A 15,542-nucleotide genomic window follows, 5' to 3' on the forward strand; every position below is an offset into this window, starting at 1 on the left:
AAAAATATAAAACAATAAAATTCTCACGACGTTTCGACCGCAACACAAGAAGCAATCATCATCAGGTGTGAAAACCACAGCAAGAAAATTAGAAAATAAAAAAAACGCCACTCTTTTTCAAATGTTCTTGCTGTGGTTTTCACACCTGATGATGATTGCTTGTGTTGCGGTCGAAACGTCGTGATAATTTTATTGTTTTATATTTTTATTATTTTATTGTTTCCCTTCTACGTGGTGACTTTACCGAAAGAACCAAGAATGACTGAATGCCGTCAACTGACTGACTGGGGCGTGGTCACGTGACGCCCGGGGGGGGGGGGTGAGGGGGGGGTGGCCGCCGCGTTGGACTTTGAAGCTTTCTCCTTCACCGCCCCTCGGAGAGGCAAAGACATCTACAATCAACGTTTGTTGGTCGATGTCTTTCATTTATCGCACTCGCTACGTCTCCACACACACACTCCCCCTCCTCTCTCTCTCCCAAGTCGTCGTCGGTGTTGTTGTTGAAAGTTGCGGCTACAGCGGCGGCAGCGGCCTCGGCCTCTCCCCTTCTCTGAAGGAACAACAACAACAACAACCCCGGGCCCGGTGAGTTCGGTCGTCTTGACCGCGGCAAGCGGTCGTCTTGACCGCGGCAAGCGCCTCTCCTCCTCCCTCCCCTCCCCACGTCGTCGTCGTCGTCTGCCGAATCGACAAATCGTCGCGAAGTCCCCCGAAACGGCGCCCACGGAAATGTAACGCGGCGCGTGCCCCAGCGACGTTTTTAATGCACGGAGTGGAACGTTAAGGCGATACGTATTGTAACGTGACCCTGTCCACACGGTAACGTATTGTAACGTGACCCTGTCCACACGGTAACGTATTGTAACGTGACCCTGTCCACACGGTACCTATTGTAACGTAACCCTGTCCACACGGTAACGTATTGTAACGTGACCCTGTCCACACGGTAACGTATTGTAACGTAACCCTGTCCACACGGTACATATTGTAACGTAACCCTGTCCACACGGTAACGTATTGTAACGTGACCCTGTCCACACGGTACGTATTGTAACGTAACCCTGTCCACACGGTAACGTATTGTAACGTGACCCTGTCCACACGGTAACGTATTGTAACGCAACCCTGTCCACACGGTAACGTATTGTAACGTAACCCTGTCCACACGGTACGTATTGTAACGTGACCCTGTCCACACGGTACGTATTGTAACGTGACCCTGTCCACACGGTAACGTATTGTAACGTAACCCTGTCCACATGGTAACGTATTGTAACGTAACCCTGTCCACACGGTACATATTGTAACGTAACCCTGTCCACACGGTACATATTGTGCAGGGAATGTAACGTAACCCTGTCCACATGGTACGTATTGTAACGTAACCCTGTCCACACGGTACATATTGTAACGTAACCCTGGCTACACGGTACATATTGCACGGAATGTAACGTAACCCTGTCCACACAGTACATATTGCACGGAATGTAACGTAACCCTGTCCACACGGTAACGTATTGCACGGAATGTAACGTGACCCTGGCTACACTATACTGCACTGAATGTAACGTAACAAGGTCTACGCGATACTGCAGGAAATGAGTGTAACACATTTTACACAGTACTGTATGTTCACTCGTTTGCTTACGCTTATTTCATGTTGCTAAGAGTTGTGCTTTTTGCTTTGAATGGTTTTGTTTAATCCAGTTAATGTTAACACAGACTTCAGGGCCGTCCATAAATGACGTCACGCGATTTTGGAGGATTTTTTACCCCCCCCCTCGTCACACGGCGTCACAAAAAGTCAGACCCCCCCCCCCCCTCAAATATAAAAAATAAAACACGCTTCAAATCGCTTTAAACTATTGTCATTGTAGTGCGTATTTTATGTGGCGCTGCACTCTGATGTTGTAGGATAAAATATTTAATTAGAACGTACTCTTTGTTTTTTTTTCGGTAAAGTCACGTAGGTAAAATTAAATGAATGAAAACAACTAAATTAAATCACGACGTTTCGGAGGCAACACAAGCTTCCGTCTTCAGGTGGAACGGTCACAGGTATTTATTTTGCTGTGACCGTTCCACCTGAAGACGGAAGATGGTGTTGCCTCCGAAACGTCGTGATTTAATTTAGTTGTTTTCATTTATTTTGTTTTACCTAGGTGACTTTACCGAAAAAACCAAAGAGTATGAATCCTTGCAGTCACGAAAGCTTCAAATCTAGAATTAAGTAGAACGTGTTTATATTTATTTAAAGTTGCGCATTTTGATGTGACGTCACATTTCTCAAACACCCCCCCGTCACACATCGTCACAAATGTCTGACCTCCCCCGCCCCCCAAGTGCGTGACGTCATTTATGGACGGCCCCTTAGACGTGTCCTGATTAAGTACTGTACCTAGCTGAGAGTTACTGTACATACAGAATGTCACAGTCACATACTTAACACAGATACACACTTGACACATACCTGAAACAAATACACGTTTGACACACACCTAACACAGACGACAAATATATCACATTTACATTCCAGATGCATACCTGATAACACACCTGGCAGCGACACACCAGATACATTTACATGCCTGACAGGAGACACACTTTGTACACATATAAACCTCCATCATGGGACCTCCTTTGCCAGTACCAAAATATGATAATAGGTTTTCCCCTTTTTTCTGGCAACAAAACAGCTGTGTCAAGATGTTAAAACACCAAACTGGAACCTTTTACAAGGAATCATGTCTGCATCGTAACCACAAATACTTGTGGTCAGAATGCAAACAAAAATCGTACTCTGATAATATATGCATTTGCCTTTGAAACTGATTGGTCCACACCAGAGACAGCTTACTTTTGAGCCTCGTCCTCTGGTGTTAGACCTCTGGTGTTTGTTTTGTGCCTCGTTTTCTGGTCTAACACCAGAGGACGAGGCTCAAAAGAAAGCTGTCTCTGGTGTGGAGCAATCAATTTCAAAGACAATGCATATATTATCAAAGTACGATTTTCGTTTGCATTCTGACCACAAGTATTGTGGTTAATGCAGACATGATGCCTTGTAAAAGGTTTCAGTTTGGTGTTTTAACATCTTAACACAGCTGTTTTGTTGCCAGAAAAAAGGAGAAAACCTATTCTCACATAAACCTGTTAAACACATATCTAACACGGATACAAACTTTACACATGTATGTACACATGGTTTGGGCACACAACTAAAACAGTTGCATACGTGCCACTCTTAACAACCTTAAAGTTGACAGCCTGGCATAAGCACTTCAGCGATGTTCACCACCACCTAGTGGTGATTTGGTGGCTATTGCTGTTGCTGGGGATAAGCAAATGTTGTGAAATTCTTCGGGCTATGATTGCAATGATTCGCACTGGTCTCCTGAACATACACACCAGACCAGTTTCAGCCCTTCTCTTATGCGTTGGTATGTCTCCCAATCAGCTTGCAAAGGATGGAATCGGTGCCACCCGTCAGCCGCGTGGCCATCTTTGGCGGCACACATGGAGACGAGATGTCCGGGGTGTGCTTGGTGCGCCACTGGCTGTCAGACGCTGGCGAGGTAGCTGCGGAGATATCGCGTCCGTCATTCAGCAGCACGCCTGTCATGGGCAACCCCCGTGCCGTGCAGCACTGCACGCGCTACATTGACACCGACCTCAACCGTTGTTTCACGCATGAACAGCTCGCGTAAGTGAGAGTGCCCGTCATCCTATCGTGTGCCTTGTTTTAGCCTGGTTATGTCTTTCCCGGGGGAATCCTTGTAAGTGTCAGAACACCTAGATACAAAGGATCTGCAATTGCAGCAGGAAGTATGTTTCCCACTTCATGTTTGGAATCCAGACATTTTTTTTAATCTATGAAGTATTGACTAGAATAAAGTGGTGGGCTTGCAGAAATTCCTCAATTAAAATGTATTGTTATGCTCATACATGCATGGAATTGTTTGTAAAAAAACCTGATGATGTATGTCTTATGAAAATTGACACAAGGTGAGTTCATATTTTCTGTGTGGAAAAGTCAGTGGGATTGGGCAAGACGGTTCACCAGCAGGGGTTGATGGCCAATGGTCGAGAGTGGTAATGGTGGAGTGCCAGTCACCACCATGGAGATGGAAAAATAAGATCAGCTCATAGGATTGTGGTATCACTGGGCTATGAGGATGGAACCTGGCTTATGTCTAATAATGAAACCGCCACAATTATTGGCTAATGATCACTTGATAAAATGTATTATCAAAGTGAATATCAACTTTTAATCTGGTCAAATTAATTTCAGCTAGTTGAAACTATTAACATGACGCCTTTTTTGTATTTTGTGTTTTGATTCACAAAGGATGGAAGTAAAGGAGGACACCCCATATGAGACTCTACGTGCACAAGAAATAAATCGCCTGTTTGGGCCCAAGGGCTCGGATAAAGCCTTTGACTTTATAATAGACATGCACAACACCACGTCGAACATGGGCAACTGCCTGATTGTGTCTAACTCCGCCGACATCGTGGTCTTGCACATGGCTCGATACATGCAGGTGATGCATCAAATATGAGCTGTGTTGTTTGATCCAAAAGATCATGCAAGATTCAATATTTGTATATATGAGAAATCTACCATTTACAATAAACAAATGTAATATACCTCCTTGGTCATGGAAAAATGTCAATCAACTTTGAATTATTCTTGTCCACCGTAACTTTTAAACAATCAAGAAACCAGTTGTAAAGTAACTTGCCTATGCGTTCTCACTTATGATAAGGTCCTGCCGATAAGTCAAGGCATTTTTCGAATCGTGATAATTTGAAAGAGGCTCTGATCACATGCAAACTCAACATTAAAAATTGTGGCTTGTGAAAAGCGTAATTAATTTTAGGTTCCCACACCACTTTGCACTGCAATTGAGATGCAGACGGACAGTGGTTGGTCCAACTCTGGCCAGTTACCTGAGGATATTGGTGAAATATCTTTGGTTCTAATTTAAATGATATCCTAAAGATTAACAATCACAGTATGGCTTAATCGTCGCTGGAAGATCACCAATTTTCTTCAAGGCACTGATCCGAAATGTGTTTAATTTCTACCTTTATATTTACCTCTGACCTCCCACAGGACATCTGTAAGAGTGCAATCAGCCCAGTGTTCTTGAATGAGATGGCAGGTGTGGAGAGGTGTTATGCATCTAGTGTATCCAAACATGGCATAGGTAAGGATGTCTATTTAAAGACTACACAAGGCTTGTTTAGGCTACCCAACTGGTTTCACGTAAACAGGTTTTGTGTGCACAGTTTTAATGTTAAATTTACTGCATTTGACAAATACATTTGGAATTATACACTCAAAGATGTTAGGTTAGACCTCGTTGGTGAAACTGGTTGTGGACGTATAAACAAGCTTAAGTATTTGAGTTATCAAGTGCTGTACTGAGATTTGTGGCTTAAATCATTTGTTTGATTTTTTCTAAATCCCACCTGCCATTGCCCAATATCTGTTTAAAAAAAAAATACTGGTTTATCGTATTACTGTTGACTGGCTTATATTTTGATTATTTTTCACCTATCCACAATAAGTTGCCTTTTTTCAACTCTTTTATGTCTGCCTTTTTCATGTAATCGATTTGCTGGTAAGCACGCTCACTACTTTGTGGCTTTTTTACAACACCAATCTTCTGTTATTTATTGTAAACTACAGTCTACAGGCTTATGATCACAAATCCAACCGACACACCAGTACGTAAAGGAACATGCAACCCGAAACACAATTACTGTTGTAGTTACGCATCTGTGCTGTGTGTCCCAGGATATCTTGAGACAACTTTGAAGCTTTGTTCAATGAGATTTAAATTAAACTTTGCACACACCTGCAATAGTGGTATGCCTAATGTAAGCTGCAAACACATGTTGGGCAACCAATGACATATGCATAGGTATATGTTTACTATATTAAACCTATAGAATGTTAGGTTGCTTATTTAACTCACAACATATAGTTGGTTAAGCAATTGAAGGCAGTGTTGCCAGACGTATCAATTGTAAGGCTCATTTACAAGTAAAGATGTTCGGATGTCCATCTTTGAGAGGGTGCTGACCGTACATTGCGAGGCACTGCATTCCGTTGCTTTTTAATGCTTTTTATTTTACTTTTTTGTTTCTCCATTTGATCTTCAGAGCAAGTGCCAACCCATGCCATGCCCTGTGCTTCTCACAGAGCACCCTGTGCTGCAGTATGCCACAGGGAGATCTGTAGCCAAGCATAGCCTTGGTAAGCAAACCTGACGATCTTCTTCCACAATGGGCCTTTTTTATTTTTAGGTCACGTACAATGCACCAAAGTCTGCTTTCTAAAGGATGGTACTATGGGCACAATTGAGAAACTATTGAGTGTCATTTTTTTATTTACTTATTCACCCAAAATCATGACGTGCATGGTAGTGAAGAAGTTGAAGTCTGCTCACATTTGAAAAAAAAAATGCCAATCCACCTCTGAAACTTCGTCTTAATCGTTTCTTGCACTGAAGCGCTGCTATCAGGGGTTCGATGTTTTCTGGAGCACGCTGACCATGGCTTAAAATGTGATTGAGATGGACAGCTCGTTTGAATTTGCAAATTTTAAAAACAAGACGCAAATGCAATGAAAAACAAAACATTTTGAAATAGGACATGCGCATATTGCAAAGTAAATGCATATATTTGTAGTGTGTACGAAAAAACAGATGCTAATTTTAACTATTAGTGTACACTATTAAGTATGTGTAATGTATTGTAACTTGCAACGATCATCTCAAGGCTCTTCGTCACCTACGTCCACCCATTACCATCGATATTGCCAACACCCTCGCCTGGAGTATAGTCGGGTCTCGCATCGACTACTGTAATGCCATTCTCTCCAAGTCATCATCCAGCAGCATCCTCAAATTGCAACGATTAGAGAACAACCTTGCTCCTGTCGTCCTTGGTGTTCATCATCTATGGCTCGACTCAGCCACCGCTGTCCATACTCTTCATTGGCTCCCTTTCGCCAGCAGGACAAATGACAAAATCGCCTGCCTTTGTCATCGTGCCTTCACCACCAGTTCCCCACCATACCTCGCCTCGCTACTCTCACCTTGCACTGAAGCTCAGTTTTAGAACCCTAGGCAGCGTCACTCAATCAGCTTCGAACACCAAGGTCTCGAACTGTTACAGGCTCACGTCGGTTCTCTGCTATCACCCCCTCGGTGTGGAACTCTATCCCTTTGCAAATATGCAACATTAAATGCACTCTGACTTTCAAGAAACATCTAAAGGCCTGTCTGTTTGGTCAGGCTTTGGAGCAGCCCTGAGTTTGGCTTCACGCCTCTGAGCTGTTGACTTGTGTGCAAAATCTGGACCGTTACAAATGTTATTATTATTACACTCTTATTGTACATTGTTCGGCAGATTTTACCAAATGTTACGAGTTGTGCTGAGTGTTTGGCTTGGTTTTCCATAGCTACCAGTTCATATCTAAGGAGATGTGAAGTATTAAAGCCCCAAAGCGGTATAAGAGAAATCAAAAAGTTACAGTAGCCCAACATTGGGTGTGCAGGGGACATGCGCAGCAATCTCATTTATCCCCCAAGCCTTTAAAAACCGGTAATGCAACATGTGAAAAATGGCAACTCTAATCCACCATTAATTATTGAGGAACTATTACACAACCCTCTACAGGGTGTTCCAAATAATGTTGAAGCTCCTGAATAAGCCGAACTAAATTTCAGAAAGGGATGATGCTCAGTGTGACATGTACCTAACAGATGACGTTTTACTGTGTCATGGAATGATCACGTGTAGCCAGGCAAACCTGAACCATGAGGCAGCGCCTAACGAAAGATGGCGCAAGCTCGCTTGACCTGAGAACAACGCTTACAGCCTTGCCTCGACACGTGTGAGGAGAGAATTAGAGTTTTTTTAATATATACCATCACGACTTCCAAACACAATTTTCCATTAATTATCTTCTGTTTTATACTTTTATGATGCTTGTTTTTAGGACTAGAGCTTGGGCCTCAACCACAAGGTGTTGCACGGGCAGACGTTCTCATCCGCATGAGGAAGCTGGTCACAACGGCCCTTGACTTCCTGCATCTTTTCAACACAGGTTGGAAAATTCTGCATTTTTTTTCTTCTTCCCACACACGGGACACAAATAAAATAACTTAATCCATTTTATGTAGGAAAGCTCTCATGGACTCACGTAGAGTGTCAATAACATCATGCACTCGTATATCAGTTGTGATGACGTGACGCACGGCAGACAAAGCGTATACGTACTGCTCGTATTGCAAGACCTCGCTCGTTTATCAAATGAATATTTATTTGAAACTTTTGCTCGTCTTGCAAAAACACTCGCAGACCAAGTTGCTCGCAATCCAAGGTTTTACTGTATGTACATTACGTATTAACAGCCTACATTGCTTCAACGTTGTGAGGTGGCTTCTTGTTGGCAATGCGTGACACGTAGGACATGAGTTTCCGGCTGGCAGCTTGGAGGTGTGCCGTGTCACTGAGCGCATTGATTACCCTCGGGACTCGCATGGGAATTTGACCGCTGTCATCCACCCTGATCTACAGGTCTCCACTGCCTGCACCCTGCATTGTCCATCATCAAAAAGGGTTTTTGCACTGTTCGTTAATTCGCCTCTAACTTAAAAAAATAATTGCAAACATTTTACACCTTTATATCTATGCTTTTTTTTACCCTTGCAACCTGTATTTTTGTACGTCTATTTGCAGTAGTTCCATCTTTATTTGGCCATCAATCCCATATCTCTTTTTTTAAATGTCTCAAAATAGAAATCCAGGAGTGTCTTATCAACACTTTATCGATTAGTATCTTAATTCATAACCGAGTTATGTTTTTACATGTTGGTATTTATTAAATACAAATTTTAATAAAAAATTATCATTTGCCTCAGCACTGCCGTTATCTTTAACCTCAATACACATACTACCGCCCCAATTAGAGACGAGTGGAGATGTAATTGCATTGGTGCATTTTCTCCTTCATCACCCTCGCAGGATCGTGACTGGGAGCCACTGCATCCAGGAAAGCCTGTATTCCTCACTCTGGATGGAGCAACCGTTCCGTACAAGGGCCCTAGCGTCACTATCCCTGCCTTTATCAATGAGGCAGCCTACTATGAGAAAGGCCTGGCCTTCTGGGCAACCCAGCGTGAAATGCTACACTTCCCAGCTCTTCGCGTGCATGGGCAAGCCAGCCAGGCTCACATTTAATTGTTGTGCCTTAAGTTTCTCTGCACTGCTAACAATCAAATTGCATAACACGTACTTATAGATCTATTTTAAAAAGTAAAAATAATTTTGTACTAGCATTCGAATATGTCGACAATATAAATTGCCTAAGGTGTATCAATAACTTAGAAAATCTTGCACCGTATTTACAAAATGTTTTCTACTGTGAAGTTGAAGATGAAAGCTCTGGTACTTGGCCTAGATTAGGCATTACATGCTGATGTTGCCTTTATTTTTCGAAATGTGTAAATGCCCCACAATACCAATTGGAAAATAAGGATTCTTGAGCTTTTTGGGGCTTGAAATGGAACGGTTTCTTGGATTTATGCAGTAAAAATTATTTACCAAATATGAATGAAAGCTAATCGGTGGACTTGGACTGACCAAGATGATAGTACTAACCAAGTGCCTCACATCTTTGGTTTTATCTTCAGGTAATAACTAGTCGGGGTAAAAAAATATATATATATTTGCACTGCATTGGATGTGCTTAGGGATTGTTCATTATGTATGTATGTTGAACTTCTTATGTAGCCAACTGTGCTAATCAGAGGTCCGGGGAAGGACAACAAACTAAACAAAAATCAGTGCTAAAGAAATGAGTTTTCAATAAAGACTTAAAATTGCTTACTCCAGCGGCTTAATAATAGGAAGAGCGTTCCAGACGGCTGCAGAAGCGCATCTGAAAGTGCTCGATGCAGTAGTCGTCTTTGCTTGATGGCTCGCCAAAATCAGCTGCGAGGTTGATCGGAGTTCGTGTGCTTTATGCTCCTTGGTGAGACCAGCAAGATATTGTGGTTCATTTGTGGCAAGCACTTTGTGTGTATGAGTGAGACCTTATAAATGTATTCGTTTGGCAACCGGAAGGCAATACAACTCGGCGAGCACTGGACAGACATGGTCGGAGCTTGCAGTACCCGTCAGAGAATTTTGTACATGCAGTGAGTAGCAATATTTGAGTCTTGTCGATACTATGGTAAACACCACCGTATTACCTATGTCATGACTCAATAGAGGTTGAATTTGTCGTAGAGCCCTGATATGAAAATTGCAGGACTTGACGACATTCTGCACGCCGTGAGCAAAGGACATATTCTGTTCGAGTATGGTGCCCGAGGCTCTTTAGATGAGTATAAAACTGTATCCTGAAGTCCATAACCGCCACACCTGATCCACAAATTTTTTTTGGCCCGAGTCCCAACCAGCAGAACCTCCGATTTTTCTGGATTAAGCAGCATTTTGTCTCATGCAAACTACAGGTGTACTGCTCACATGCAATCTACGAGGTTACCGAGGCTCTCCAAATCTAACTTTAACTGCACTACGGTGTACAATTGTGTATCATCAGCATATTGACGGAATTTGATGTTACGTGACGTATGTTGAAAAAAGGAAGGACCCGAGGATGGACCCCTGTGGTTCGCAGACTAAGCACGGCATAGGCGATGACTGTTCGTCGCCCAGCTTGAACTGCGATCGACCTTTTAGGTATGACTCATTCCATCCCAGTGCCGTACCCGATACACCGAAACTTGACCTTAGCCACCGGAAGAGTATCTCGTGGTCAATGGTGTCGAAGGTAGCTGAGAGATCGAAGCCAATCAACGCTGATCTTGTAGAGGTCATCGGTGATCTTTAGTAGAGTTGTCTCAGTGCTGTGGAACTTCCAGTACACCGACTGCAATAGTTTGAATCTGCCCGTTGCAGCGACATGGGGAAGTAACCACTTCGGACACAGGCACTCTATGACCTGTTGAAATCGTACTCAGGTTTGAGATTGGGCAATAGTTTGCAGGATTACTGGCACAAGCCAGTTTTTTTCAGGAGTGGTTTTACCTGCGCCATTTTGAACCGGTCTGGGAAACAGCCCTTACTGAACGAAAGATTTGCCAAGTGGACAATCGGCGGTACAAGCACTTCCAAGCATGATTTGAGAAGCGACGTGTGGATGTTGCCGAGCGACGATGTCTTATTTGGCAGCCGTGCGATAAACATCGATGACCTCTACCACCGAAGTTGGAGCCAGGGTCTCGAGTCTTGTGTTGCCTTCAAGTTATAAATTGCCGTCTTTGATCACTTTTATTGGCGAAGAACATTGCAAGTACTGTGCAGAGACATGGTTGCCTCGTTAATGGGTGATTGGAGTGCAGCAGACCCTTGACCTTGACGCTCCAGAGCACGGGAGTCAGAAGCCAACTCATTGATGCAAGATAATTAGTCGGTTGGCAGATCTGCAGGCCGCCCTGTAAGCGGTTTGGGTAGTCTTGAAACTAGTTTTCGCCCAAAGACGCTTCAGCCTCCACGTCTGCTTAGCTAGTTTTACTGCACGCTTTCCCCATTCTCTTTGTGCTTGTTCGAATGGGCACGAGTTCATCAAGAAGAGTAGTTCTGCAAATGAATTGACCGTCGATGCAGCATGTAGACACGTCGATAATGACCGGATCTTGTGACGGAATGCATTGTGTTCTAGTCGTTTCTAGTCTCTATTATATCATTGTGAATAGCGGGTGAATAATCGCTAATGCCACTTTGCACGTCACAAGACTGGTCTGCGATACGCACATCTTCTATAACAGCATCAGTCACAGTTATGGCATCGGCAGATGTGATTTAGTATATTTCCTGTGCGCTGCTGACGTCTTGGGTTAAACTGTGACTGTCAATAATCTCGGCGAACGCACTATTGATTTTTTTTTACCACAAGAACTGACCACATCTACAGCAAAACCCTTTGCGAGGTATGTCAACAATTGACGAATTTTGGTCAGGTATGGGTCGGCATTTCCACAGCAGATCATAGCACAGTGGGTGCGGAACTCGAGTTGTTTCAACCGGAAAGTCCACCGATCAGCACTCCCTTCTGCACGTTGGATGCTGGGCCAAGTCTACTGATGAGTCCCACCACAATATTGGTGACGTTTGGATGAGATAGAGTTGATATGTCGATCCAGGCCAAGGGAAGTTCCAGGTATGACCCCTCATTCGCCAGGGAAGAGTGGAGGCATTGCTTGACCACACCACGAGGGCAGGGCCCGGCCACAAACAGCTGTGCAGCAGATGCTGCAACATCTGCTATCGCAAGGTGTTGTTGCCGCTGTCGCTATTGTCCTTTCTGCTAGTGTTGCAGTTGCTGCTGCAGTTCTTGATGCTATTCTCGTTGCTGCTCTTGTTGCTTCTGTTATAATAAAGATGCAATTGATAACGCGCGCAAATCTGCGGACGTAACGGCCGCAAATCAGCGGCGCCGAGCCAAGCTCAGTCGCTCGCAAGCGTGGTTGTAGATGTGAGCTTTTAAGTGTCTCTTGAAGGAGACGATTAAGGTGATGCTTCGAAATGTGCAGATCACTTGCCTTCCAGACTGGGGCAGCCACCGAGAAGCGGCGCATAGACGTCACCATCCTGGATCTTGATATCAAGAGGAGGTCTTGAGTCGCACTGCAAAGGCATCTGCCGTGTGCTGCGCTGCAAGTCAATAATGAAGAGAGGTACGGGGGGGGGCAGGCAGATGTGAAGGCGCGGTGGCAGAGGCAGGCGATCCTGTATGTGACCCTGCTGACAATAGGTAGCCAGTGGAGGGCACGGAGAGAGAGGCAAGTGAGTCGCGACGGAGATGTGTGTCTTGGAAGTTTTTTTTTAGAATAGTGTCGTCCACATGAGGTGGTGCTTGACACCGAAGCTTGCGATGAGGTGGCCAAATGGGGAAGTGTAGGCCGTGAACAGCATTGGACCGACTACGGAGCCCTGGGGGTCGCCGCACGACGCTTTTGTATCAGCAGACGTGGACGAGCCCACCCTGGCTGAGGATTGCCGATCAGAAAGGTACGACAGTGTTCACTTGAGTGCTGAGCCACATACACTGAAGTCGGATTTCAGGAGGGAAGTAAGGAGCGAGTGGTTGACGGTGTCCAAGGCTGATGAAATGTCCAGACTTACAATAGCAACGATGGAGCCTGAGTCAATAATCATTCAAATGTCATCGAGCACTCTTTTGAGTGCTGTTTCTGCGGAGTAGTTTTGACGGTAAGCTGACTGGAAGGAGCAGTAGTTTGAGACGTGCTAGAAATGTGGCAAGATAGGGAAATTAGGTCCAGAAGAGAAAGTGGCATGCAAAGTGTTTGTAGATATTCGGCAAAAGGGATTCCGCCGGGGTAGGACGTGTGCAGGATGGAAGGAGGGCCGGATACCGAGACATGCATTGGAGTGGTCTCCACAATCCTAGCGACCAAGAGGAAGACTTAACACCAGACGGGTACTGTTTGGGCAGATCTTGGAGGTCGGTTGTCTACTGTGCAGCGGCTACGAGATCTGACGAGGTGTGGTGCCATCGGTGGCTTCGGGCATGGTAAAACATTGATCATGTTTTACATTGACATGTTTGAATATCCTTATGAAAGTGCTGAAGGCTGTGCAACAGTTGTTCACTTTGTAATACTGGAACCATAAATCATGTATACCCTATGCACAATGCAAAATCAAATGCCTTAAGACAATGTTTATACAATTTTCTAAACTGCAGGATGTTTAATAGGGATGTTTCACTTTATATTACAGTTAAACATGTTGTTTGCATGTTACTATGTTTGAGAAATATTTGAGATTTTAGAATATACAGTATACTGTAATGATCTACCGTACATGCTTGTAACAATTCACTCCATCCCCCTCTCCCACCTCTATTCTGCAATCTCACGATTATGATTCGGTGTAATGATTTTTTATTTTGCAAATGGGAATAAATGCAATGATTTTAGTCAACATTGAACTGTAGTGTCACGGTTTGCACAACAACTTTGAATTTGAATACCATCATCACTGTGAAGTAGAAAAGTCTTTTCCACAATGTAATTCCTTCACAAGCCATGCGAGCGAGGCGTAACTAAAATATGCGGTGCTCAGGCGGGCAAAGTCCCACAATATGGGACTGGCCTGGCACCTGTGAAGTGCTGTGCTAAAGTTGTGTGCTTCTACGTAAGGCAGAAATGCTCCCGTGTTTAGTTAGCAATAATCTCAGATCAGTCAACATTCACTTCACAAATCCGAATTTTCATTTATTTCTGCCAGTTGCTTGTGTTTGCATATACTGTACTGTACTTATAAAGTCCCCCAGTCAAATAAGATAATCTAAGTTTGTATAAAACTTCGAACAATAACATTTACTCATGCACTCTATTCTTTGAGTTCAATATTTTGCCAAGATAGAAATTTGTTAATCGAAATGTGTTCGTACAAAATCACATTTTCTACAAAAATTCGGAGTATATTGTTCATAGACTTTATTTCCAAAGGATTGGGAGAGGCATTACGGTAAGCCTGCACGAAATGGAATATCAAATGATCGTTTCAGATAAGCAGGTTCACCGGTTCAAGCACCCATTGCTGCTTGCCACTAAAATTGGCCTGTGTACCCTAATTAAAAACTTGCTCTGGTCATGGAAAAAAGGACGTCTGCAAAATCTATACACTAACCTTTTTGGTACATGTTTTAATCTGTGGCATATTTGTACCAATGTGAATATAACCCTGAATTAAAAACTCTGACAACGTTTATGAAAATGGGAAACTTCTCAACTCCACATCGTGTTTTTATTGCAATATTTTACCTGGATAATTCCTTGGGATGGAACATCGCATTTGCAAGGGTGTACAGGGGTTGGTAAAGGAGAGACATAACTGGTTCTAATGTCAGTATAACACGTAAATACAGAAACGAATATCTCGTACTAAAGATGTATTACCGAAGCTATCAACAGAAGGTGTGTACCGGTTTCATTGTACTTGTCGAAAATACTATGTTGGGCAGACAGGACGAATGATCAGCACGAGACTAAAAGAACACCAAATAAATATTAAATTCTCCAAAATACAAATGTCGACAGTGGCAGAACATGCGTGCCAACAAGGACACTCAATTGGATTTGATAATTTTGAAGTTCTGTGCAAAACTAGTTACTACTGGCCAAGACTAATTTCGAGAATCTATCGAAATTGAGAGAAATAAAAAATAATGTAACCGTTCAAATAGCTACAAGCTTAGTGCTGCTTGGAAGCGAATCATCAGATGATCCTTAGGGCGGTACCCCGGGGTACCAAATAATACAAATTGAGCGAGGCATCTGGGACACTTTTTTCCAGGGGTGTTACTTAACTCCGCGACTGGGGTACCAATCAATCCGAAATCAGTGCCACACTCCGCGATGTCGAAACGCAGTGAGGACGATTGCGCCGAAACCCCCGAACGCTCGTACGCACCGTAGCGGTGCATCGTG

At 43.6% G+C, this 15,542-nt stretch overlaps 1 protein-coding gene across 2 annotated transcripts; it reads left to right on the top strand.

Moving 5' to 3' along the window:
* Positions 1-304: 304 nt before the first annotated feature.
* Positions 305-14,312, top strand: LOC116950140 (aspartoacylase-like). 2 transcript variants are annotated; one of them, XM_032967645.2, is made up of 7 exons: positions 305-585; positions 3,455-3,700; positions 4,346-4,541; positions 6,172-6,265; positions 8,015-8,122; positions 8,486-8,595; positions 9,043-14,312. In XM_032967645.2, the coding sequence occupies exons 1-7, from the start codon at positions 416-418 to the stop codon at positions 9,256-9,258; spliced, it is 1,140 nt and encodes a 379-aa protein (XP_032823536.2). In that variant the 5' UTR covers positions 305-415; the 3' UTR covers positions 9,259-14,312. The 2 variants fall into 2 exon arrangements, with proteins under 2 accessions (XP_032823536.2, XP_032823535.2); XM_032967644.2 differs by lacking the exon at positions 6,172-6,265 and adding an exon at positions 5,117-5,210 and having other exon boundaries at positions 306-585.
* Positions 14,313-15,542: the final 1,230 nt, after the last annotated feature.

The sequence above is a fragment of the Petromyzon marinus genome, chromosome 38 (genome assembly GCF_048934315.1).
Source record: "Petromyzon marinus isolate PM22_M1 ecotype Great Lakes invasive population chromosome 38, UKy_Petmar_22M1.pri1.0, whole genome shotgun sequence".
Classification (NCBI taxonomy): Eukaryota; Metazoa; Chordata; class Hyperoartia; order Petromyzontiformes; family Petromyzontidae; genus Petromyzon; species Petromyzon marinus.

Coding starts and splice junctions, on each gene's coding strand:
- LOC116950140 (XM_032967645.2), top strand. CDS start 416: ATGTCTTTCATTTATCGCACTCGCTACGTCTCCACACACACACTCCCC. Junction 6,266..8,014: donor TGTAGCCAAGCATAGCCTTG/GTAAGCAAACCT, acceptor GCTTGTTTTTAG/GACTAGAGCTTGGGCCTCAA. Junction 8,123..8,485: donor CCTGCATCTTTTCAACACAG/GTTGGAAAATTC, acceptor CGTGACACGTAG/GACATGAGTTTCCGGCTGGC.